Source organism: Semicossyphus pulcher, unplaced genomic scaffold (genome assembly GCF_022749685.1).
Source record: "Semicossyphus pulcher isolate SPU_LCO1_2020_fin unplaced genomic scaffold, fSemPul1.0.p SCAF_21, whole genome shotgun sequence".
NCBI lineage: Eukaryota > Metazoa > Chordata > Actinopteri > Labriformes > Labridae > Semicossyphus > Semicossyphus pulcher.
This window is the reverse complement of record NW_027211695.1, coordinates 10,020,273-10,046,694: the sequence shown is the minus strand read 5'-3', so window position 1 is coordinate 10,046,694 and position 26,422 is coordinate 10,020,273. Positions and strand designations below refer to the sequence as shown.

At 39.2% G+C, this 26,422-nt stretch overlaps 2 protein-coding genes across 4 annotated transcripts; one reads left to right on the top strand and one right to left on the bottom strand.

The window, feature by feature from the left end:
- Positions 1-856: 856 nt before the first annotated feature.
- dok1b (docking protein 1b) lies at positions 857-17,312 on the bottom strand. Its single transcript, XM_069672393.1, has 5 exons — positions 16,977-17,312; positions 5,188-5,511; positions 4,333-4,441; positions 3,832-4,004; positions 857-3,308 (listed from the first exon to the last, which is right to left on the bottom strand). The coding sequence occupies exons 1-5, from the start codon at positions 17,031-17,033 to the stop codon at positions 1,923-1,925; spliced, it is 2,049 nt and encodes a 682-aa protein (XP_069528494.1). The 5' UTR covers positions 17,034-17,312; the 3' UTR covers positions 857-1,922.
- A 1,644-nt stretch (positions 17,313-18,956) lies between these two features.
- Positions 18,957-24,454, top strand: nagk (N-acetylglucosamine kinase). Of its 3 annotated transcripts, none has more exons than XM_069672346.1 (10): positions 18,957-18,998; positions 19,460-19,544; positions 19,735-19,833; positions 19,984-20,125; positions 20,624-20,734; positions 20,818-20,930; positions 21,114-21,201; positions 21,301-21,398; positions 21,508-21,586; positions 23,954-24,454. In XM_069672346.1, exons 1-10 carry the CDS (start codon positions 18,970-18,972, stop codon positions 24,064-24,066), a joined length of 957 nt encoding a protein of 318 aa, XP_069528447.1. In that variant the 5' UTR covers positions 18,957-18,969; the 3' UTR covers positions 24,067-24,454. The 3 variants fall into 3 exon arrangements, with proteins under 3 accessions (XP_069528447.1, XP_069528445.1, XP_069528446.1); XM_069672344.1 differs by lacking the exon at positions 23,954-24,454 and adding an exon at positions 22,114-22,638; XM_069672345.1 differs by lacking the exon at positions 23,954-24,454 and adding an exon at positions 22,114-22,638 and having other exon boundaries at positions 20,818-20,947; positions 21,152-21,201.
- The last annotated feature ends 1,968 nt before the right edge of the window (positions 24,455-26,422 follow it).

Genomic DNA, 26,422 nt, shown 5'->3' with positions numbered 1-26,422 from the left:
GTGTATTCAATGCAACTTTTTTCCAGTTCATCCACAGTTTAATGAGAAAGACAGAAGTTTGTCGCTCTTTTTCTTTTCATTCCTTCATTCGTGAGGGGGGGGGGTGTAATCCAGAGTGCTTTTCTGTCCAGAAAGTACTCTAGCAGCAGGTGGGGAAATAAAGACAGAAAAAAACAGGGATAAAGAGGGATGACGGCGATAGAGAACAACAGCAGTGACGGGAACAGTCTGTACCTGACATGCAAGCCAACCAGACACAGGTTCACCCAACAAGCATTCATCATGTCAGCATCTTTTTCATCTCTCTTCTCCTTCTTTAACTCCCTTTCTTCTCTCTCCTTTGACATCCTCCGCTCAGGAGAAACATCCGCAGCATTCTTCAACATGTTAATTAGCTGGGGTTTTTTCACATTTTCCCCCTCTTTCCATTTCTGACCTCCAGTCACGGTTATCTCCCTGCGGTTAAAATGCATAGCGTGTCCGACACAAACCAGCCGCCATTAACTGTCACCAGAGCAACCAAACAACAGAATTAAAGCAGAGAGGGCGAAAGGAAGGAAGAATGACAAGAAAGAGAGTCTTTGTTTCGTTTGTTGAGGCTCAACTTTAACTGTGTGATTAAGTGGTTGGAAACTGACTGAAACAACAAAAACAGAGCGTGGCAGAGGGAGAGAGGTGGAGGATGAGGTCAGACTGTTTAACTGTCCCGTTTGGTCCAGGACATGAAGTACTTTGCAATACCAAAACTGTGTCTGATTGGTTCCTGATGAGACAAACACACTGAGGAGAAGCAGTGATATAGCAATAGCAGTAGTTCCCTTGTTTACAGATCCACAATGGAGAAATATCTGACGTTTTGAAAGGTATTTTTATTATTAGTTATATTTACAGACAGCACAGCTGTTTCTGAAACATACATACACATACCGACACATTGCAAGGGACTGATTAGTCTCATATTTAGTTTTCTGTACATGGAAATATAAAGGATTCTTTAAATATTAACTTGTGCAGGAAGTTGCCTCCGTAATTTCATGGCAATATATACATGTGACCCTTAGACCCCTTCATGATCCATTTTGGGTATTTATATCCCACTTTTTATGCTTCTTCTAAAACAGTTAGCAACAATGTTTTTACATTTACTGAATTCTAAGATACAACCACATTGCATGTTAATGTCCAGGGCTGAAAATGAGTTAAATCTCCCAGTTTTACTGGGATTCAGGATGATGAATCAGCCCAGAGAACACTAAAGAAAACAGCTCCTTTGGGTAAATTCCTGGCTGAACAGATACCCCAAACCTGTCAGACAACAACTCCCTGCTGTCACTTTGTCCCAAACGGCAGAGAAATACAACTGCAGCAGTGCAAAAACATGTTTCGCAGTCCCTTCATAGGAACAGCATGCATTTTATAATAAAAAGAGCCAAGCCGCTCTCTCAGCTTGTTAAATTAAAGCCTGTAGGCCAAGCTCCTTTTGGCAGATGGTTTCTGTGTCTGTGTGTGTGTGTGTGTCTGTGTGTGTGTGTGTGTGTGTGTGTGTGTGTCCAAGTGAAGTGGCTGGTTCCAACCACATTGTGGATTGGTCCTCCAATTATGGGTTTGACCATGCAAACACTCACTCACTCTTTGTTAAACACAGACACACACAGAGGGTGGCCCTACAATAGTTGCACTACATGTTTCAAAATGCAGGCATAATGTGGTCCTCTCACAGTCAGGAGTTAATCTACTCCAAATTAATCTACTGTCTTAAATAATTATTCCACAGATGGGAGAAATGTGCATAGTCCTTACAAAAACTGCCAGAACAAAAGCAATGACCAAAACTTTCCTTTTTTACGTTTTCCGCTTTATAGCATTTTCTTCTCTTTTCACTTAGGACATAAATGTTTCATTTTAGTCCCCGTAGAAAAATGTCAAACATCTCCCAAGTTGTCATAGATGATGTCAGGTGATTGCAGCGATGGCGCGTGTTGCTGACTGTTCCACAAGTTAGCAGGTGGAGTTTTCTGCTTAGACACTCTGCTATATAACTCCCTTCCCCCTCTCCCTCCTTCTTCCCAAACATTGTTGTTGTTGTTCACGTTACTGCCAGGACCTCCATGTTTCCCTTGGGGCAGCGGGACCGGCTCCTTCCGAGCAAAAAGGCCCCTGCCCGGTTTTGGGGCGGTGACAGGTTTGGGCCACCTTGGAACTGGAGGTTGCGGTGTGCCGCGGCTTGGGCCCAGCTGCGGAGAAGAGCCTCTATGAGGCTCTGACACTTTCCCGTGGGAGGGGGTGCTGTAATTTCCCTCCAGCACCTCTTCCTGCCTCCTCTGACTGTGGGGTTCCAAACAGGCCTCATCGTATATAGTCATCCCTGAAATACCTGAGATGGTAGTGCCTCCTTTGGCGCAACCCTCCGGTTCATCGTATATGTGGTCCAGAGAAGGAGCAGGAGGTGACGAAGCCCCTTCTGCTTGACCTTCTGGGGGTCGCTTGTTACTGTTCACCCCTCTTCCTCCTCCGGCAGCCCCGTTTAGACTCAGCGCGCTCGTTTTCTGATTCAGTTCTAGGGTGATGTGATCATAGACATGTGAGTACAAGTCCGGAATTTTCCTGTGGTTACTGCTATCATGGTGATGTTCCCTTTGGACACCGATTCCTGAAGCCTCATCACCTACTGGTCGGAGGCGTGGGGTTGGGACTGGATGGGGAAATTGGTTGCTGGTTTTGCTTTGACCCTTGATGCTGTCCACTGGGTCGGAGTAGAGGCAGTCAGCACTGTGCAGAGGCAGGCGGACTGAATCTGCAGGCTCAGAATAAAGACCTGCATGTCCATCAGCTGAGGAAACACCTTTGGCTGCTGCTTGCCCCCTGGGAGACTTTGGAGGTGTTCCCCCTCCTACCAAATGCCCCAATATGGCCGGTGGTTCTGGTAAACACCTCCCTTTATGTCCTGATGTTCCTTGCCCCCTTCCTCCTACTCCATCTCCACCTTCTCTCTTCCCCAGCACACCATCAGCAGAGCCCGGTTTACTGCCGCCTGAATCACCGTCTGCCTCCCGACTGCTGCAGCTGCTGCTGTCTCCGCTGCCTGCCGCTATGCCACTAGGAACAGCGTTGCGTATATGTTGCAGTGTTGCAGGGCAGTCTGGATCGAAGTTGATGGGGCAGCTGAGGTGACGCTCCTCTGCTAACACTTTCTGTGACTGGATGGCCTGGTCAACCAGCAGGAAGATCTCGTTGCCTTGCTTGGTATCGAAAGTAAAGTTACCCGGGCCTGAGTCACATCGTCGGCCTGCCTCGAATGAAAACATTACCTAAAAACAGAAAGGAAAGAAAATTGTTTGAATATATATATTTATATATATGTGTGTGTGAGTTTTCTATGTGCGCCTATTTTATAGCTTTCCTATTTATTATATTAATTAACTTTAAAATTACATTTTATAAACCTCTTTTTAAAAACCCATGTACCTCATGTACCCATCAAGATCAGTAAGATTATATTCTGTTGTCTTTGTACGTACCTTGTGTCAGTCATGACACATACATAGATTAAAGTGTAGATGAACCAGACAGACCCTGTAAAGGTCATTTTAACGTGGTAGGCTCAAGCATCAAGGCTTCGAAGTGACAAAAACAACCCCACACTCTAAAGCTAAATATCGTTTGTGACGTCAAGACCCTGACCACATGTGCACACACACTGCAGCTAAAAGTATTATTGGTGGTCTGAGCTTTAATTTAACACAGCAAACTTCCTCTGCCTGACTCATCGGGTGTTCCACAAATCATTCAAGTTCTGATCCCCTTAAATAATCTTAAAGCACAAGAACCCACCCGGTCTCGCCCGTATCTCCTCAGCAGCTTGTAGGGCCACACCAGGATGTTTCTCTTTGTCTTTGGCTCCTTCAAGATTAAGACATCGCTTTCTGCTTTCAGCCAGTAGCTGCCCGTCAGCCCGCAGCGCTCGGAAGCCTCAGTACGTTGAATGCTCACCCAAAACTCATTTACTGCCGAGAGAAAAAAGGAGAGTAGCTTAACATTTTCTTAGTGCCAAATGTTTTTCTGTGCTGCCTAATTTTTCTTAGATCTGCTTGGAATCAGCTGTAAAATGTTTCTTTGACATGTTATTCAACAACTTGTTCTTTGTTTCTTTGTTGTATGTGTGTTATTATGTTGTGATTTATGCTTGAAGCTGTGTAATTGTGCTGCTTTGCCAGGACACTCTTAAAAAAAGGCATTTTTAATATCTTTTGTATCGATTTTATATTAATTTCAAATACAACAGAAAATAAATATCTTGAACTTGTTTAAGACAAGACTATTTTGCCTCCCTACCCTCTTCTCTGGAGTAGTAGATGAGGTTTTCAGACATCTGCAGGTCCTTGGGTCCTCCGTTAGAGTCTGCAGCAGTACTGTCACTGCTGCTGGTGCTGCCGCCTCCTCCCTGTGCACACATAGAGACAGTTGACCAGCTGAAAACGACAGCATACTATGATTTTCATAGCATGTAAGGCCCGAGTGTTTACACATAGAGGAGTGCTTACTGGTTTGTGTGTTGTGTTTTCAAGTATGAGCATGATCGGGAAAAATAAGGGAGGAAGTTCAAACTTTGAGCTTTCCTGTATAACTACTGGAATGAGAGACGGAAAAGAGAAAAAGGAAGAGTAAGAGAGGCTAAGTTTGCACCAGAAAATGAAGCGGATGAAGTCTTCCTCCTGGAAACTCCCTCTGGCTTCCTCTCTGCAAACATGTGTAACGTTTATGTTTGTATATGTGTGTGAGTGCACACAATAGAAGCTGTGGCCTGAATAGAGACCCTGGGGCTATGTGGGAAACTTTGGAAGACTTATTTACACATAAACAAAAACAATTATGCTGCAATCCCAGTTGAACACTAAATCTTAGACAGCAGTTCTGCAGACTTTTTCCAGCAAACTTTTTTCTTCAGTGAAATATTTTTGGTCACATTCAAGTTGGAGCAAAAGAAAGCAGAGTCAGCGAGGGCAATAATGTTTTTAGATAGAACATAAGACAGACACTAAACACACAGAAAGGAAGCAAGTACTATAAAATCTCACTTCCACATGTCTTACTAAGAACAGTATTTCCAAAAGCAAACACACTGTGGGCCTTGTTCATTTGTTGATTTTTTAAACACACACACGTAGAGATGAAAAAGTGTAAGGATACCTGAAATGCGATGTCACACATGGTATCCATCCAGTCCTTTGCGGCGTTCTTCTCTGCAGCAAACACGTGCGTCTTGTCATTGGTCTCCACACAGAACGCTGCCATGTTTTCTTTGGGACAGCTCTCCATCAGCGCCGGCAGGATGGAAATGCATTCAGACAAGCGGATGATCTTCTTGTCAAGCTTTCTGGTTTTCTCATTGGACCCGCTTCCCGAGCCTCCGCCGGACCCACCTCCTCCACCCGATGGCGAGTCAAAGAACTCAAGGCGGGCGATGCCATTTTGGCTGGCTGGGTAGAGGACGAACCAGTTTTTCTTCCATTTCTGAGGAGGAGAAAAAGGAGAAATATTTAAAGAGATGAACAGTTAAAGCTCTAATCAGTTTTTTAAACAAACAATGGAACAAGCAACTGTGAGTGATGTGAAATGTGTTTCTCATGGTATGATCTATGAATAAATATGATGCCTAAATTTCCAGTAGGTTTACTAAGTGCTTTAGAATCTTTCAGCTTATTGTTTTGGATTGAGGGCCTGCTACTTAAAATGTTGGTTTCCTCACATTGCTGTCATCAGTGTTGTTGTCAACAGCAGCTGTGATAGAATCACTATGCAATAACATAATGAATGAGAACATAATGCCACATTTAGCCAAAGAACAAGACGTATAGAAAAATGACTAAAAGAAGAGACAAGATCTGAATTCAAGTTTTTCCAAAGTGATGCTTCAGCTATGTCCGTGTAAAGAGGCAATTGTTAGCTGACACCTCTTCTTATTCATTTTCAAAAGTGTGAAAAAGTGATTATGTGAACCCAAAGAAATGAATGAATGCTGCTTAAATATCAGTATTGAACATTTTTAAACACAGTTGAGTTTTTCTCTTCATAATGCCTTCTTTAATTGTAGAAATTGTTCAAATTTGTAAGTAGGATATTAAACTGCAGAACAATTTGACTAAGTTTGCCAAATTGATCTCTTTGTTTATCCATGTATGTTACAATTCATTCTTTAGTTGAGATTTTTGTGCACAATATGTGGAATTTTACCCATTTTAGAGTTTATTTATCTTGTTTGCCACACACATCCATCCTGTTCACATTTGTCTGGGCAGAGAGAAAAAATTAGCATGTAGTTTGTTCCGATGGCAATGGGGAAATGCAAAATGCAGAGTTTGCCAAAAATAATCAAAAACTGCTAAAGAGTAATGTCCACAGAACAAGTGAGTCAAAGTGATATGTCTTTGCTCTAACTTCTACTTCACTGACTGAGGCTTCACGGAGGAAGCGTGTGATGAGAAATCTGACACAGTTTGACTCACCATTATTTCCTCTACAATCAATAAGCAGCAGTGGACCACATTTACAGCATTAGTCACCATTGATAGTAGAGAAAATCCCTCCAAAAATCTAAATGAGTATTGAGCAGTTTAACCCAAATGAGAAAAGTTTTAGAGTGACAACTAAAACTGGGATCCAGACAAAGAAACCTGTGAACCCAAAACCAGATTTTACCACAAAAATGACACTGTGAGAAATTACAAGGCCTAAATTGAATATTTCAAAGCATATTTCGGTAAATCCACACCAGATATAAAAATACAATATACTATACTCTTTGATCAATAGTTTCATCAATATTGAATTAATCTCTCGGGTTAGTTTGGGCTTAAGTAGTGAATTTTTTAACACAGCCACCAAATCTGTAAATTATATTATGTATAAAAATAAAAATATGTATATTTGTTTATTTACAAAGAGAAATTTACTTAAAGTCTGGACTTCTACTGTGTTGGATTAATCAAGTAAACCACTTAAAACTCTAAATTGTGTATGCTATTATTCATTAGTTTTTTTGAAGTGTTAAACTTCCAGTTAAACTTGCACCTAGGTGACAGGTGCGATGACTCTCCCTGAGGACAGCAGAGAGGAAGCTGCAGTGAACAATGATCTCTTCCTCCGCAGGGACAGAAAAGGACATGACCAAGCGACATGACACGCAATTCTGAATAATAAGAGACACAATGAGTGTGTTAGATTCCAGATGTTCAGCGCTAATTATGGACATGATGACACACTAACATGCAAGATTATGTACAGTCACTACAGACACTTATACATGAGATTACTGTAGGGTTGCATGAGACAACAAAACCCAACACTCGATGGGGAAGTCCCTTATACCCTCTGGACGTTAGTGTGCGTATGTGTTTGGCCCAATGTCACGCTATGCCTCATCTCAGCTACATTTCATCACAGAGTGTGTGTTTTCCCCTACATTCACGCAGAGGGATTGAAGCTGTCTGGCAGTCAGAGAGCTGAGTTTGTGACCTCAGCGGTTGTTTGAAAGTCTGGGAAAATCTGGCAGATAGAAAAAATGAGACACACTACTACTAAATGTCCTCAAATGCTCCATGCCCAATGAGACTTTCTTCTTCGCTAGTGGATAATATTTAACAAAAAAAATCATCCAGAACATTTGAAAAAACATTGGTTGGGTGTTACACCAACTATAGCCTCAATGTGGCTTTTGCAAAATCTGATGAACCTTTATTTCATTTAAAGGTTAAAGTTTAGAAGAATTTACTTATTTCACAGCAAATATTTTTAAGCTGTCATTGCGGGAAAATTGTAGTTAACGATGGCTCTGTTCTTTTCAAGTTTCCTAGTAAGACATGTCAGTGTGAGAGTGAACCAACATGCACACTACCAGGACCCTGGTACCAGGGGTGGACAGTAATGAAGTAAATTATTGTACTTAAAGTAACAATTTTTTCATTTAAATAAATGTCTTTTAAGTCACTTTCTATCGCCGAATGAGGTAACACAATGGTGATTGAGCCTATGGTCCACTGATGAAAGCTTTTGCATGTGCAGTATATATATTCTTTGGACTGGGTGTCTGTGGTGACATTCGCAGAAAAAATCACAAGCGGCGCCCAGTTAGTGACGCGTTTTCCGTGTTGCTGCACTTCCACTTTCTGTAAGCATTGCGAGGAAACGGTAATTGGTGGTAAGAAAAGATCGATGACTACAGATACAACTACAAAAATAATTGAAAATCCAAAGAAAAAGAAACAAATTTGACGCTCAGATGAAGGCAAACACGCCATTCATGCAGTGTAAAAATATGTTTTACAAATGTAACTTTAACTTGTATTTTGTGCCTGAAACTGAAGCAGCTAATTGTAATGTAGCCATTATTAATGACTTAATGACTTCTTCTCCTTCTTCTGTGAAAAAGAAGGCCTATTAACTTTGTTATCAAAGATTTCAGTAAGATGATGGTTTTAAATATTTGTGCAAATTATATTCCTATGAATGGGAAAAAAAACCTATTTGAGAGATATACAAGTTTACATAATATTCTTAAATAATTACTGATTAATTATTTTTTAAAGATTGAAGATACATTTTACTGTTGTAGTTGGTTGGGTTGTTTGTTTCAGCTAAAACAATGTAGCAAATTTTTCAGACTCATGTTTTGTCTATAACAAAAAGTAAAAAGTATAGAGTATCGTACAAAGGACATAGTCAAGTAAGGTTAAATTACCTCACCACGATTTTTCGACAATGACAACAAGAGACATGTGAGTCAACCAAAGGTGTTGCCAAAGAGCCAATATGCTGCACAAATATTCAACCCTCATTGCAATGTAATGAGCTCAAGAGCAATAATAATGTCATAAATTGTAATCAAAATCACAAGATAAGATAACATAAGAAATCACACCTCCTCAGTACCTTATTCAAGCACACACCAGTTTTATTAATTCAACACATGCATGCACCCACTCCGACCCGATACCATTAACTGCCAGAAAGGACAGGAAATGTGTGGGATTGTTATTACCCAAGATTCTCTTCTGCTTCCTTCTTCTGCATCCAGGTTTGTCTTAGCTATACATGTATGTGCATCTGTTAGTATTGTTTTCATTACTCCCTGGTGCATTCAGGACCATCTGTTGCTGTGCACAAGTGCATGCACACACATACAGACTCTAAAAAAAGATGTGAATGTTCAGACTATACAACAGTGAGTACAATACATGAACAGGGAGTGAAACATTAACCCTGTGTCAATGCCGCCCTAAGATATGTGTGTGCGTGTGAAACAGCTGCTCTATATAAGGCAACAGACCGTTATCAGCTACTTAGACACAGAGTGGAAATTATGCAAAAAAGATCTTGACAGAGAGAGGGAGAGATACTTCCTCACTGATCTCCTGTCTGTTCATGAGAACACAACTGAATTAACTGTTGTACAAGTACATGTTTGTTCCTCCTTTTACTGCTAAACTGAAACAATAAAATTACATTTATTGTAACAATGACCTAAATGTTAGAGGTCAAGTTGATGGTTAAGAAAAGCATCACTCTCTTAAATTAAAGATCAAAACGACTCAGTTCTCCGTTTTTAACACATTCTCTTAGTGAGTGACAATTTGCTCTGGGAGTGTTAACACCTGTAGTTAAGGCTGTTCACTCTGATCACAAAAACTACATGTTGATACCAGATCTGAATGGGGTCATAGTGTTAACTGATTCAGACTAGCATTACAAGTTTAATCCATTTGCATAAGACTTGAGTGTCCTTGAGGTGAAACACTACTGCTGCTCTGTACATTTGCTCTAAACATGGAACTCTATTTGAATCTACAATGAATGCAGGAAATAATGTCCATCCTGCATCATTCTCAATTTGAAAGCTTCTGTGACATGAACATGTTCCAGTCTTAGGCCTTGCAAAGTGTTTAAGTGTCAGTTTATTGTATTGCTTACAATTTTTGTAAATTGCGTTTTGACTTTTCAAATCATTAACAGAGACATATTTAAATTAAGGTTATTGTTGATATTAATGTAAAATGTTCTCTTGAGTGTGTTTGAAGTGTTTCTGACACTGTGATGAAAAGAGACTGTGCATTGACTACCTCTGTGTGAAGTTGGTTTTGCCCCTTTAGGAGACTAGCTGCAGGTTTTGAGTCAGTTTAGAAGCGAATGTGTGCACAAATCATAACCATTATTTTACCTCATAAATATCATAGTACATGTTGGACCAATTTTACACAAGCAACAAATCTCCTGAACATTTGGACATGGAAATGGTATTTCAGGTGGACCAATCAAGAGAAAATTGACTTTGTTCGAGACCTGTCTCTGGCTTCGGAACACCCTCTCGAAAGGTCTGGCAACACACATGCCTTTTCTTTTGAAAGATCTGGTTACCTAAATCTCTTCTCTGTTCTTGCTGAACTGTTACAGCTGACAACGTACTCTTTCTAACCAGATAAATCTGAATTTTAAAGGGGCTCAAACGTGAACTGTGAATTTAAAGTTAAAATATCTCGGTTTGTTTGCTATTTTTGTTATTATTAGATTATTAACAGTTTTTTAATGCTGACGCAGAGACCACACCCTTTAGGGAGACAGGAAGTTCATATAATTTTTTTTAAAAATTATATTAGCCCCAGTGCCTCATGTTTGTTAAAAAAAATCTTTGGCTATATTTTTCTAACTAATCTATAGTTAGAACTAATTAATAACTAATCTATGTTTGCCCTATTACCTCTCTCCTGCTTTTTACCAGTTTGTGTTGATCACATTGCAGTTAGATCCAGTTAAGCTAAAATGGAGTGGTATGTGGATCAACACTTTTTCTAAACTCAGACTATAGACCTAACCTTTCAACCCAAAGGTCAATGTCCATCATGGCATACATGTACATTTTGGTTTGGTTTGGTTTTGATTTTTAAGTCATGTCCGTCGAACACACTGTCTATTTTTCACTCACTACACCGTGCCTTGTCCTCTTATCACTTTACAGCCAACCAAAGGGAGTAATAAGCCACCTGACCAGCTTGTTGAAACTGGATGGTAGATCACATAAGTCAGAACAATGAGTATCTTGCAAGAACTGGGGGGATTTTTTTTTCTTTACAGTTTACTATGATACATTTGGTTTGTAGGAATATGATTTGGTACGTGAATTCATAATAGTCTGTGTGATTTTAATAATAAATACAAAACTTTTCCAACATCTTGTGTATTTAGATGCAGACTAGTGTAATGCCTGACAGATGCTCAAACACAGGATCCTCTCAATCTGTTATGCTGCTGTTCACTTAAACTACTCAACCATGTGGCAACTGCCCACAGACAGACCTCAATGACATATACAGGAGAAGTGTGTGTGGTTATTCTCTGTGTGTGATCGGACTGTGTCAGTTCTTGGTTATGTGTGTATAGAAAGGAAGAAAAACAGTTGAAAGTTGTTTGACTGTGTGTGGGTGTGTGTGTGTGTGTGTGTGTGTGTAAGGTATGTGTGTATATTGTGTATTTAAGAGAAGGAGAGAATGAGGGAGAATAAAAGTGTGTGTGTGGGAGAGAGAGGGAGACCAATACGTTAACCACATGGCTGCTGTCCTAACCTCAGTGCTCTGCTGTGTCTACAAAATGAAATGTTCAAACATGGGAGGACTCTAACAGAAGGACCAGAAGAGTAAATCAACTAGGGGAGTCACTAAAAATCTGCCACAATTTTAAATAAGCAAAATACTACAGCACACATTTTGTATCATTCAACAAATGGCTATTTGTGGAGCACAAAAATACTTCAGGAGAAATAACAAAGACTGTGAGTAGTCAAACAAGGAAACACAGGCACACATTGCTGAATCAGTGCAACCAATGGTGCAAATACAAAAGTATTCATGCTAAAAAATATATTTTTATTTCAATGATCACCTCATTGATTGATATAAGAAGCCGGATGTAAAGTGTCATTATATAACTTTTGTTATGACTTGCCACTGTACAAATAAAAATGTAATAATACTGTTCATCAACTCTACCTGCAAACAAAGGCTAGATAAGAGCTGTCCCTGTTATCACAGCATGCATGACGCTACAAACATAATTCAGTGACAGTTCTTTTTTTTTTTTAAGATAATTTTTTGGCCATTTTGCCTTTATTATACAGGACAGCTGAAGAGAGACAGGAAATGTGTGGAGTAGAGATTGGTGGACGATATGCACCAAATGGATCGGCAGACCGGGAGTCGAACCTGCGATCAGTGCGTCGCGGACTTTAGCCTCTGTACATGGGGCACCTACTCTACCACCTATTATTATTTGTTTATTTCATACCTTTTGATTTTTCATTGTTATTTTGCTGTCAATTTCAATGTTATGTTGTGAACTTGATTTCTGTTGGGACCCCCTTGAAAACGAGATGGGGCATCTCAAGGGGTTTATCCTAGTAAATAAAAATTCAATAAGTACTGAAAGTAGCTCTAAAGTCCACTTTTAAAGAGCTTGTTTAGGTCATAAACAGTTATAACACTATAAACTCATTGTCTAAAATATTCCTGCGCTTCCACTCCTAAATGCAGGAAAGGACTGAGCATTTAGTTTAAAGGGCTAGTTAACCTAAATCACAAAAAAAAGATTGTCTTATCTTTCTGAGGTTACATACACATATGGCTGACCACAGCTAGCACTCAAAGATGCACCTTGACTTCACTCAAGACAGCAGTGATACATCAAAAAGTCATCGCCATCTGAAAATAATTTCATTCAATGGAGGAAGTCAAAAACAACACAATGATGCAGCGTCGCCAAAAATGGGAACTATTTTGCACAGGAAGTTGAGTTAATCGACAGAGTTATATTGTGTTGTCTTTATCAAACATTATATCTTTAGTGCACATAAACATCTCACTCAGCACATTTTTAAGGAAGAGCGATAGAATATTGCTGCATGGATGAAATTATGACAGTTCATGATTTTTACAATGAGTACATTAGTGTACCAAAAGTAACCTTTTATCAAACGACATGCTCACAATAGGAGCAATCTCTCTATGTCAACCAAAAGTCTTACTGTAAAACAGCCTGAGTTATTTTCATACAGTGAACTAAAATAACCTTATCAGATCCACAGACATTACACAAATTCTGTTTGTCTGACAGAATCACTTATTTGTATAATAAGGAGGTGACAGTTTTTGTCAAGAAAATCAAATGCAAACATTAATTCAACATTAATTGACTTGCATGATGGAATGAAGGCAAGTTTGTCTATGAAAAGAAAACTACAATTGAAAATGAATGACTAATGATTCGACTGGACTGAAATAAAATAACATTCACTGTGAGTAATAACTGATCATTCTTTCTGCACATGCTTTATCATTCTTTTCCATTTCATATCACCTGATCACAAGTGTTGTATCTGAAAATACGCCTACTGCAGAGTACATATGGAGAATTACACACTTTCCTACGATAAATGAGATACTACTGTATAAATGATCAAATGTTTCTGATGTGAGAAATATGATGTAGCATTTTAAAAGTAACCTGTGATGACCTGTGAATCCTGTGAATCCCTGGTGTATAAATGTAGCCTTAGGGTGTCTAATACAGCTTCATCCTGACACACCTTGTCTGTTCAAGTGGCAGCTAGCTCCTGGCTGGAGCTGTCTTCAATATCTATAGTGCCCACATCAACCACCTTTTCTGTTGGTATGCAAGCCGCTGCAAACAACCACATGAAGCTAAAAGCTTTTAACAGCTTCTGGTGCAGTAATATTAAGAACTGCAGGATGCAGCATCTTGGACATGAATATTTGTGTGGCACACAACCAGACGCACAATCTTCTCACACCACTTCCACATTGGAAGAGCAGTGTGTTTTCTTATGATCTATATTTAATGCATATCTATATCATTTCAGAATTTTGTTTCCTTATTTCTATACTTTTTTAATGTTTATTGTATTAACCATCCGACCAAGGCAAATTCCTTTTAGTGTTAAAATTACCTGCAATAAATCTGATTCTGCACACTTTGCTTCGCTGCAGTAGAAAACTCAGGTAGAAACAGCAGATATATTTATTTTTGTGTTGAGCAGTATTGTTTGAGAAGTGTCTGGCACATTGTTGTTAAAATACCTTTTTTTTCCTACTGTTTTCAGTAAAGTCAATTTACCAATTTTGCACATGAAGTTCAGTCAATTGACACAAGTTATAGTTATATAGTGTTGTCTGCATCCAACATAATGATGTCCTCAGTACACAAAGACGGCACATTTTTAAGAAGAGCAATATAAATTGCGTCATGGATGAAATAATAACAATGCATGACTTTTAACAATGATTATATTAGTGTACCAAGAGTAATTACAGTCTCCAGATATAGATTTATGACTTATAGTCAGTATGCTATAATAATCTACTAGGTACCATTCAATGAAATCATAAATGAACTAAAAATACGATAAGGATCTGATCTTTTTTTTTTTTCCAAACTAATAGTTAAATCATCTATGACTTGAACCTATAAATGATGGGCATTAATAATGAATCCTTTGAAACGATAAACATATTCATCACGTTTTTTTACTTTTTATGTAAATGGTAAATGGACTGTACTTATATAGCGCTTTTCTAATCTTCCAACCACTCAAAGCTGCTTTTACACTACATGTCACATTCACCCTTTCACACTCACATGTTGAACACTGATGGCAAAGGCCTAAGTGCCAATCTCCAATCAGATCTATGCCCATTCATACCCGATCGCTATGCCTTCCAAAGCAATTTGGGGTCCAGTGTCTTGAAGGACACTTCGACATGTGACTGTAGCAGTCAGGAATCGAACCACCATCCTTCCGATTTACAGGCGACCGACTCTACCACTAAGTCACAGCCAACCCATCCGTGTCCATCCACTTATCTAAAGAAGAGTCCTGCCAGTGTATAAGGGACGTGCATGATCATTAGTACTTTAAAGTTGAATGAATTATAGAAATTTGGGGGCTCTAAAAATATGTATAGCAGCATGTTACGTTCAAAAACATCAACAGATTTTGGACAGAATAGATTAAATGAGAAGCCTTGGTCAATCCAGAAAATGAAGAACCCTATCTTTTTCTAAAAGTCACAGTCAATAGTGATTGAGTGGTTAGTGTCTTGTGTGTGTAACAACTCCGTAGGGTTTGGCAGACTTATAGTAAATGTTTTTTCATTTGCATTTAGAAATATAAAAAAATAAGGAAACAGCCTGTGTACATTATTAAATTAAACTTGACTCCTTTGCAAGTCACAAGTTATAACTTTACAAGTTTGCCCAATACTTGTTTATATATACTGTAGACTGAAAATCTTCTGCACAGTATGAAAAGTATATGAAACATTGATGCATCTTAAAACCTGCTGCATAAACTCAAAGCAGAAAGAAATAGAAACCTGGGTCACACGTTGCTCTGCACACCTTACACTCTTCACATTTTCCGACCAAACACATGGTTACAAGTCTATATGAGTGTGTGTGTGTGTGTGTGTGTGTGTGTGTGTGTGTGTGTGTGTGTGAGTGTGTGTGTGTGTGTGTGTGTGTGTGTGTGTGTGTGTGTGTGTGTGTGTGTGTGTGTGTGTCAGCTCTAAAGATTGCATAATTCACCAAGCAAACCTCACACCAGTTTCAACACTTTAAAATCAACCGACGTTCATCTTCCTGTACTATTTTTCTCTCCGCTGGTGCTTTTTATCTCTTCATCTGTACTCTGCAAAGATAACATTATGTTTTTGATAAATGCCATGATCTTGTTTGTTTGTTTTCTATTGTAGATTCTACTGTTTATAAAAGGCATTTAAACTATGTTTTGGGAATATGAATTTCTATTGTGAAGCAGTGATTTCAGGACAGGAAACGGGGCCAGAATGTGTTGTTGATCCATGTCATATGACCAAAGAGAGAGACAGAGAGACAAAGACCCTCTTACAATTCTGAAAGACTAAATGAGTTCTTATCCAGCGGTGCACTTAGACCACAGACAAGGTTGCACAGAGGCCAAGTACTGAAGCAAACACAGGCACACCCACAAACACAGACACACACAGACACACAGGTGTTTTAACTTCTAATTAACTGTACCAGTCCTGCTGCTCTCAAACCTTACCTATTCTATGTTTCTGTCTACATTTACATGACAGTATTTGCTTCATGGTTTCTTTTTACATCAACTGAATGTTGCTACAGTGCACTGAACATTTACCAGCTCATAGACACATGCATACCTCTTCACACATAGATATGCGCAGTAGGTTTAATACTAACCACCCCTCCACATCAAAACTAGATCAATCCAGTAAAACACTGCGATAACTTCCTCTCTCTGCATTCTGCATCTACAGTAGCTCTGTCTTTGAAGGCACTGAGCACAATGTCTGGTCTGTAATTGCACCAGTATGTGCTTTATTTATTTGTGATGATGTAAAATGCATTTCCCTGGTAACCAACTAGGAACAACATAAAGTTAACAGCAATTGTGTAGGAATTAAGACTTAGTGGGTCATTGCCTTCTCCCTAACACCAACATACACTGCTGTAGTAATTTGTAGAGCCTCTATTTTTATTTAACTGACATTGGCAGATTTTATCTCACAAACATATGGTACCACTTAATCACTCCCATATTATTCCTTTGCAGAATCTTTTTGTCACCAATAACATCCCCTTTAAATTTCTATAAGGACTTGCAGATAGTTTATAATAAGCAGACATGTTCTTAAAGTGGTTTAATTCCTCTCTCTGTACTGATTTCCCATTCTATTACTAGTTTCACTGACCTTTAAAAGCTTGCTCTACTCATAGGCTATATAATCCCAATGTATAAATATTATGTGATATAGCATCCCTAAAAGATATATTATGGGGCTTGCTAGTTTTCTTGTCATATCTGCTAACGCAAAAACCGTAAGTAACAAGTAGAAAAGTTTTTCTCCTGAACTTACCTTTCCAAACTTTTGATGCTGCACATAAAGCTGTCCCTCCTTAACGTGGGTGTCCATGCCCCTACACACTCCAGGACCACCCTTCCTCTAGAAAGAACAAATTTGACTTGAACTTGACGCAGGAAAATCACTTTTTAGGGGTTTATTTTTCCGCTATCTCCTAACAACTTCCCCCTCCTCACACTTCCGCTCCCAAGCTGTTTAAACGCATGTATCGTACTGCTCGCGAACAGTTTAAGGTTTCATGGTGAAAATAAAAAGGTCCAAACTGTCGCTGTGTGGTCCCGACAAACTTTAATAATGTCCAAATATTGTCAGCGAGTCGCCTATCTGTGTCGCCTCTCACTCCTCCTGTAGGGCAGGACCAGTGGAAAGTCACACGTTCAAACAGAGGTTCAAAGAGGTTAGAGCTTTCAAAATAAAAGTGTAAATAACAAAAATCAGAGGTTCACACAGTTAACCAGTGCTTGTGGTATGTAATTACTCCAACATATAAAAAATAGTAACATTTCCCTCTAAGGGGAAAATAGAATAGTAAACCTTATTTATTATGTGGTATATTGATATATCACACATTTGTGAAAGAATAAACTAGATTTTGAATTAGAAGACAGAGCCTTAAAGTGTCACCTTAAACCTAATATTACAGTCAGATTTTAGTGGATAGATCAGAACATATTTGAATTCAATTAAATTGCAAAAATTCCAAATTAGCCTGTTTAATTACCTCGGCTGACTTACCAACTGGCAAAGAGGGCCCCAGACCACAGATGTGGGCACCCATGGCCCAGAGGGCTCAGTATGTCAATGATTTGATATGATTTTTTGTTATTTGATCATTGAACTAGCATTTTTTCTGATTTTTTTGTATTTGTAAATTGATTTTCTAAAAGTAACTGTCAAACTGAAGATTAATCGTCTAACTAAAGTGACATTTAGTGGCTTGAGTTTGAAAAGTAAATACTGCTTAACATGTTATAGCTTCTTTACACAGTTCATCATAACTAGTGAAGCTGCTTCGTATCATGCCTTTATCATGACAATTAAAAATGTAAGAGTTTGATAAATGTTTCTGGGGTGTACCCATTGTGTTTTATTGTGAAATGTGAATTAGCTTGCATCGGGCATTGTGGAAACTCTGTTGTGCTTGACGTACATTTCAAGCAGGAGGAGTGAGCAGCGCGTGGTGAGCGCACCGAGCTGCTCCTCTACTTCCTCTCCTCCCACCTCCTCACTCTTGTGTAACTTCTGTGTTGGTTTCAGCTCTGACACACACTTTCTAAAGCATATACAAACTATAGGCTATACATAATATACACTAACAAGAGATTGTGTTAATTGTTAGCAAAGAAACTGTAGTAGAAATGCTTTTCTTTTTTATACGAATAAATAGACCACAGACCAATTCCCTGTGAACTCATCATTGACCTTAAACATTCTCAAACTATGGAGATTGTTTAGTGCAGTCACAGAATGATACTTGTTTGAAGTATCCGATGGTGGCGAAGAGAATCTGGCCCAACAATTAATGCATTGCAGATGCCTTCTGCTGGCTCTGCTTACTGCGAAGTAAGCTCTAGTTGTTGTCTCTGTTTTCAGCACATAACCAAATGGTGCTACATATCTGTCACTATTATTCTTGAGGCTGAGAGTGGATTTTTAGCCCATGAGTCAGACCACAATATGTGTTTTTCATTTGCCAGGGTTCTTTCGGTGAAGTGGAAACCTAATGTCGCCCTATACCCTGTTATATATTTTAATTGAACCTTTAATCAAAAACTCGTAGTATCTTCCGCAGTCCAACAATAATTGTCGTCTTTTCTGTTTTTCTTCACAATATCATGATATCAACAGTAGTTTGAAGATGATTCTTATCCCTCAACACAGCTGCCACCCACTGGTTACAAATCTTCATTGCAGGTTCTAGCTCAATTTCCACTCTCGCGATATTTGCGCACTTAAAGACAGACTGGACCAAAACAGGAACTGAGACATGGCAACAGTGTTCGGCGGAGTTGAGGGGTGAGAATGAGTTGAGAATTGATCAAAAAACTTGACAATTTAATTTGTTTATATTATCAGTGAAGAAAATATTATATTGCAGGTATTTTATCTTGTTTTTGCGGTTGCCATTTTTACATTTAGGACTCTAGCCTGTACTGAAAGAGTTTCATTCTGACCATAGACTAGTCTTTAGACAGGGAGGGTACAAGGAAGCTTTCGTACGTGTGTCTCGTGATCACTTTATCTCCCTTACATATTGTGGAGTGCTCGCAGCAATTTAAAAAAAGAATTTGTGCATTATTAATGTAAATGTAAAGTATGGATCATTTGAAGCTTTCTGCAATTAAGAACAAAGAGCATCCGTGCCTCATGTATTTCTTCATTTGGGAGTTTGTACATCAAAACGAGTACGTATCCGTTTATCTTTGTTTTGCAACGATATGTACTGTATGCATGCTTTTTTGTTTCTGTTTCTCAAGCGGAGGGACACACTCCAAAGCGGTGTTGGTGGCAGCAGATGGAAAGATCCTGGCAGAAACAGAGGGACCGTCCACCAACCACTGGGTGAGCAGAAGTAGGGAGGGAGGTAGTTTATGTTTGATGAATGAGAAACATATAGGAATTAAAGTATGGCATGGTAGATAAACAAAGGATTAATAACAAAACATTGGAGGTTTTTTACCAAGAAACACCTGATTGCATGCAGATTTTGTGTGAGTTATTGTGTGTCTTTGTCGTATGTATATGTATCCAGTTGGTTGGAGTCGACAAATGTATTGAGAACATCAACGACATGGTCCACAGAGCCAAGGTGCAAGCAGGGCTGGATCCAAATGTGCCACTACGCTCATTGGTCAGTCAAACTGTTTGACACCTAATAAAACATGAAATTAGTGTCAAGCCAAACATTGTACACAGTGTGTGTGTGTGTGTGTGTGTGTGTGTGTGTGTGTGTGTGTGTGTGTGTGTGTGTGTGTGTGTGTGTGTGTGTGTACATGTGCAGGGCATGTCTCTGAGTGGAGGGGAGCAGAAGGATGCCATCGACAAACTGATCGCTCAAATGAAGGACCTGTTCCCCACTCTGAGCAGGCATTACTTCATCACCACAGATGCAATTGGTGCCATTGCGACCGCCAGTGATCGTGGTAACTTGTCTTTCTATGATGTTTCAATGTAAGCGATGCTCGGCACACAACCTTTACCAAACAGTGCTGAAGACATGTATGCAGATGTTACTAGCTTTTTACTTTGAAACTAAGTCTCATTGGATTATAAACATTCTAATTCTCAAACATTTTTACCATAGCCATTTGAATACAATGCTATTTACTACCATTGATACTTTACACTATGTCATTTTTTAGGGTACAAACATGCATTTTAGGTATTGTTAATTATATTGTAGATGAAAATATGCTAGATGCTTTTGTACCATCTACATTAGAAGATATAAAGTTACTGATACATCTGATATCACAGCAATAAAATGTCATATCAGGGCAAAGCTTGATACTTTACCCCCTCAGGTGTGGCTGAATATAATATCATATATAGTGTGTCCTCAGAAATTTTATGGCTTAATGAGATCAATGTAGTAATATTTGTTAACATACCAGCTCAGACAGAGTCTACTTTCTCCATAGGAGGTGTAGTGTTGATATCAGGGACAGGCTCTAACTGCAAGTTAGTGAATCCCGATGGCTCACAGATCGGCTGTGGAGGCTGGGGTCACATGATGGGCGATGAAGGAGGAGGTAACCATGTTAAAATGTATATATGAATAATTTATTGCTTAATTGAATTGACCAACCTCTAAAGACATCTTTCCATCTATCAGCATTCTGGATTGCTCATTTGGGTGTAAAGACAGTGTTTGATGCCAAAGACAACCTGGTTTCTCCACCTCATGATGTGACACATGTCAGAAAAGCCATGGAGGAATACTTCAAGGTCAGACTACTGCAACAGTGAGAAATGTGTTAACTATGTTTGAGATATACCAGAGATTGATACAGTAACACCTCAGAAAGTCAAATTGCAGTTGAGAGATTTAGGGAATTCACGTTTTTCTCTTCTTACGTAGTATGTTTTGGAAAAAGTGCATTTGTGAAAAAGATGTACCTTTTATCACAGGTGTCAGGTCTGATGGGTATGTTGCCACACCTTTACAGAAACTTCCAGAAGTCTTATTTTGCTGGTTTCTGCAAGAAGTTGGCTGAAGGTAAGTTGCGCATAACTTTTTGCTTGGTTCTGTTGAAAATAAAGTGAAGAGCTAAGAAGGGAGGGTCTAATGAAAGGTATTTGTGTGCTTTTGATTAAGGTGCAGAAGCAGGCGATGCTCTCTGTCAGTATGTGTTTACTCAGGCTGGGAGAGTCCTGGCAAAACATGTAGAGGCAGTCTTACCTGTAGCACAAGAGGTAATAGACAAGCACACACACGGATACTGTGCTCTCGCTCATTTGTTATAAACTTTAGCAAAACTACACATTTTTTAACTAATTTCTTGTAATCTCCTCGTCATGCCAGCCTCTTTTGAATAGTGACATCGGCCTGCCCATCCTGTGTGTGGGCTCAGTGTGGAAGAGCTGGGAGCTTCTGAAGCCAGGTCAGTGTCCCTCGTCTTTAGAAAAAAATGTTTGCTTGTTTTCCCAAAGCTTGGATGCTGAAGACAGTGTGGGGAAAGTGGTATTAAAGATATAATAAGTAGGATTTTTCCTTGCATTTTGTCAACAACACATTCAAACTGGGCCCCTCCTCCTAGGCTCCCCGCCGAGCTAACACCTACAGCATCACGGTTACCTTTTCACTATCATGCTAACTGCTCGTTAGCTTGTCCTACCCGGTCTGAGGCACCTACCTACCTACAGAAAGAAGGCCACCTACGCATCCCTCTTTCGCCATGCTGACTGTTCTAAATGGAGCCCAGTTGCTAATTTGAACCACCAACCATTTGATCCACAACAGAATACACTCACCAACACACATGTACAGAGGCCAATAAGTGATGATTTATATTATATTATATTTGTAAAAGTCCCTATTTTATTTTTCTAGGAAAATCCTACTTAATATACCTTTAAGCTCCGGTGAATCTAAGATTCTTCTCCTCTTTACTTCTCTTTCTCTGACCAGGGTTCACTGAGGGCTTGGACAAATTGGCAGCATCTGACAAGTTCAAGGGCCGTTTCAATGGCTATAGCCTCCTGATTTTGCTTAAGACTTCAGGCCTCGGTGGAGCTAGTCTTGGAGCTCAGAGTATAGGTGCCACCATTACCATGAATTACCAGGCCAATGTGAACATTTTCTACCAACACACTTTTAACAGCAGCCAATGAAGGTTCAGCTTTAACTCCCTGAGATCTTAACAAATCAGTGTTGAGCCAAAGGGGAAATGACTGGGACAGTTTAGGATAGTTGATGGTGTTGATAGTGATGGTGTTATAATGTAATGATCTCACTACAAGATTTCAAGCTGAGGGAAATTAACCAAATCTTTTTTTACAGCTTCATAGCAGCTATCCTGACAATTAAATACATTTTCTTTTTAATGTGTTGCAAATCTTGTTTGTATTTGACATTTAAAATAAAGATACTATTAACAAAAAAAAACCTCATGAACAGCATACAACCTCTGATTCCCAAGATATGTTTAAATTTAATCTGCAAACTGGAAAAAAAAGTTGCTCCTCAGGCATGAAAGTATTTTGAAATTTTAAAATTCCTCAATACAAGTTTATTTTTTAAACCAGACTCCCTTTTTTATTAGTTGGTTATCATATATAGAAATATGACTAACAGGAATCAAGACTTTGTTCTTCTGCAAGCTTTCTGCACTTTTGTGTTTAACTTGTAAAGGTGGTATTATACTTACTTTCCACTTGTGAGACATGTCAAAGTCTCTGCATTATTAATGCAGTAACTAACAACAATTGTCTATTGGATTATGGGTAGGCTCTGAAGGAATAGGCAATTGACAGGCTGGGATAATCATGGCCATTCACAGTTATTACTACCACACTATTTAAACACAGGCTCTTTCTTTCATGAGAACTGGCAGGAACAGACTTCCAATGAGGTTATTAGCAGAGAGAGATGTTTTAATGATCTTGGATTTATCTTTGCACAGTGTTAACTGTTTTCCAATGCATCACTAGCAAAGCTTGACATGCACAAAACTACAGAAGTGTTATGCCACACTACACTGGTGCATGTTGCAGAAAATGAAACTCGCTGATATGGCATGCATGATTGTGGCATAACAGCACACAAAAATACTCATTCAGAGATTGCAGATGAAGACTGTAAAGAGAGTCTTCAAATTATTTGCCATTTGAAGTAATTCCAAGACATTTACAATTGATGTTAGAAAGACGGTCATATGTGAGGAATATGAGAAATATGCTTTAATTTTTATGGATTTAAAAAAACTACTATAGCCAGACACACTGACCAAATGACTCTTAGGGACCAACCAGTGAGGCAACAGGTAAACAGGTTTTTGATGAAATACTATCCAAAGGACCTAAAGAATACCCAAAAGAATACAAAAAAAATCTATCTATGCAAAAAATGCTCAACGTTTGGACTGTACATAAAGACTGTCTTACTTGATGCTTGCTAGATGTTGTGAAAAGCTGTCACTCCTGTTAATTGGGAGGCCACGATTCTGTCATGTCACTGAGTTAAGCTGATGTGGTTAAAAATTCCTATATAGGTGGTTATAGAAGCATGTCATGCCCAAACAGGATTGGAGTTGCTTCTTTGCGTCTGGGACAAAGGACAACATCATATAAGCTTGATCTTCCCCACATGCAGATGTATTTATTTGCAATATCGAACTGGAACATGGCTTCCCATGGGTTGTAATTAGTATGTGGTGGGCCCAAGTTTTTCAGGATCTCAAACAGTCGTTGCCACTTTGCCAATAGCTTGTTGTCATCACTGGGGATGAACACTAGCCCTTTTTGTCCAGGGTTTAAGGATCTCTGCCAGGCTGACTTATCATACCAGGACTTCCGCTGTTGCTGGGCCTCCGCCATGTGTGACTGGGCAAGTTCTCCCATTTTCTCCATCTGGACAACATAGGATTTAATGGTAACAGATAACACCCTTGTCTTGTCTCCCTCCCAAATCTCTCCCAGCAGTGAGAGAGGCCTTCAAACTTCATACTCCTAAAATGGAAAGATACCAGTGGAGGCTTGGAGTACTTCCTTGTTTGCAAAGAGGAGGTATGACAGCCACGGATTCCATTCTGTGCCACTGTTGATAACCAACTTCTGAAGCGTCTGCTTCAGGGGACCGTTCAAGTACTCACTCAGTCCATTAGCTTTGGGATGATATGGCTCTAAAACCATGTAACGGAAACACCTGTTTGAGCACACTGGTCATGAAGGTAGTTCTGTAATCAGTCATATATATTTTTATTGTTATATATACTGTTTTTTTACTGTTTTATGTGTTCTTGTCTGCACAAATAAGGTTTGCACTCAATTTTGTTGTACTTGTACAATGACAATAAAGATATTCTATTCAATATTATGCTAGGGAAGCCTACTCTGGAAAAGAACTGCACCAAACAGAAAAGGATGGATATTGTCTTAATGGATTAGAAAGGAAAAAGCTCTGGGTACTTGGCAGTATAACCTAATATAGCCATCAATACAGTTCCCCCCCTTGCTCCTGGACGGGGTTTTAGCAGACGTCATTTGGCTCTGAGGTAAACTTATGCAGAATTGATCGACATCGCTGCACAGGCAATGCAAGTGGAAATAATGTTTTATGCCAGACTGATTTTATCTTACCTAGACATAACCGCAACAGATTCTTGACAAAACGTTGTGAGAGCTCTGGGCAAAGACTTTGTCAAGTCTGGTCCCCAGGTAGCCGTATTGATACTGAGCTTGTTTAGTGGCATCCTCTTAAAGCTTGCACGGCAGTCAAATACTTCTCTCGAGGTTCTGTTTTTTAGGATGGCACACACCAAGGTGCGGTAAGTACCAAACTTTTTCTTCTTTCCCTTTCATTTGGTGCTCTGCATGCTTTCCGCATAAGCTTTATTTATGCCATCACCAGGACAAAGAACAGTTTAGCAGTTCAATAAGATTAAGCTGAACTGTTCATGATTTTCATGAACCTGAGAACTTCTCTTGGCTTTTCCACTGCTGATTTCTTATTAAAGTCTTGGGTTTTATTGCTTCAACAGCAGTTCCTCAAGCAATGGCTGTTCAGTTGAGTGTAATGATGGTCCATTGACAACCCAAAACAGAAGGGGTCTGGTAGCCTAAGTCCCTTCACCTTTGCTGTTGCTGCTGCTATTACTTCCCATAGTTCCATTAGTTCTAAGATGTTACTTCAAATTAACAGCTCCATAACAGCATCAGTGACATAGTTTTATTTTGGCCAAGCACTTTAGTCATCTGGTCATGAAATTATATCACAAGACGAAGGCATCCTACACTGTATGTCCACATCAGACAATTGCTGGTGTAGGTATACTGTAGATATTACTGTTTCCTCTGACCTTAAAAGATAACGTGACTGTCAACAAACTTTTCTTGGTTATTAGTGTTTCTTCCTCTCACTCTTAGCTCCCCAAGTCACTAAAGGCAGAAACTGGCTACCAAGATCTAACAATGCAAATGTCTTAAGCATTTTCCTGCCTTTCTTAGCCTTGATCTGTACCGGCACAATGGCCAAGGCACCATCTTTTGCTCTGGCCCCTATATTGCCATGTATAAGGAAATGCATGCCTGATTCCTGTTTCTTGCTGTTTGTCTTCTGATTTGATTTATCTCCTTTTTGAATGGATGCAGCAGATGCAAGATTGTTTTCAGGTTACACTCGCAAGACAGTTTTTGTTCATGTGTTCAATAGATGAAAGCCACACTTCTCTGGAGTTTTCTGCAGTTGCAATTTTGGTTAAGACAATTCCATTTTGTTTATTATATTATATTTTTATATGGATTGGGGGGAAAAAACCCTACAAAACTGGATGCTGTAAAAAAAAAAGAAACAAATGTGGAATATGCTCATGTTTATGAGCATATTATGTGGTGTCTCCAGTTGATAATTCCCAACAGCTGCAGTGACACACCCCTTTCCAGATCATGTTACTGTGATTACATGCCTATCACTTAGGTGCGCAGGTGTCGAAGTATTCATATTATTTTAAACAAACAAGAATTCAGTTAATGTTCAATTCAGTTCTGCCCTGTGTCTACAAAATCTACAGATTTACAGTAGAGTTGGGTGACTACTGGCTTGCAAAAACTGTAGGAGTAATGGGATAGAAATGCAGAAGAAGAAGCCATAATTATTATGCTGCTACAGGATATGGATAAATGGGGCGATGCCTGCGAGCTAGTTCAGCAGACAACTCAAGCTGCACTGATTTAATAATTGATATGCGTCACTTCCACAGTCGCCTGACAACACTTCCTGC

Coding starts and splice junctions, on each gene's coding strand:
- dok1b (XM_069672393.1), bottom strand. CDS start 17,033: ATGGACACCCACGTTAAGGAGGGACAGCTTTATGTGCAGCATCAAAAG. Junction 5,512..16,976: donor AGCATCAAAAGTTTGGAAAG/GTAAGTTCAGGA, acceptor TCTCCTCCTCAG/AAATGGAAGAAAAACTGGTT. Junction 3,309..3,831: donor GGAGATACGGGCGAGACCGG/GTGGGTTCTTGT, acceptor TTCTGTTTTTAG/GTAATGTTTTCATTCGAGGC.
- nagk (XM_069672344.1), top strand. CDS start 18,970: ATGGCAACAGTGTTCGGCGGAGTTGAGGG. Junction 21,399..21,507: donor TCTTACCTGTAGCACAAGAG/GTAATAGACAAG, acceptor TCGTCATGCCAG/CCTCTTTTGAATAGTGACAT. Junction 21,587..22,113: donor CTGGGAGCTTCTGAAGCCAG/GTCAGTGTCCCT, acceptor TTCTCTGACCAG/GGTTCACTGAGGGCTTGGAC.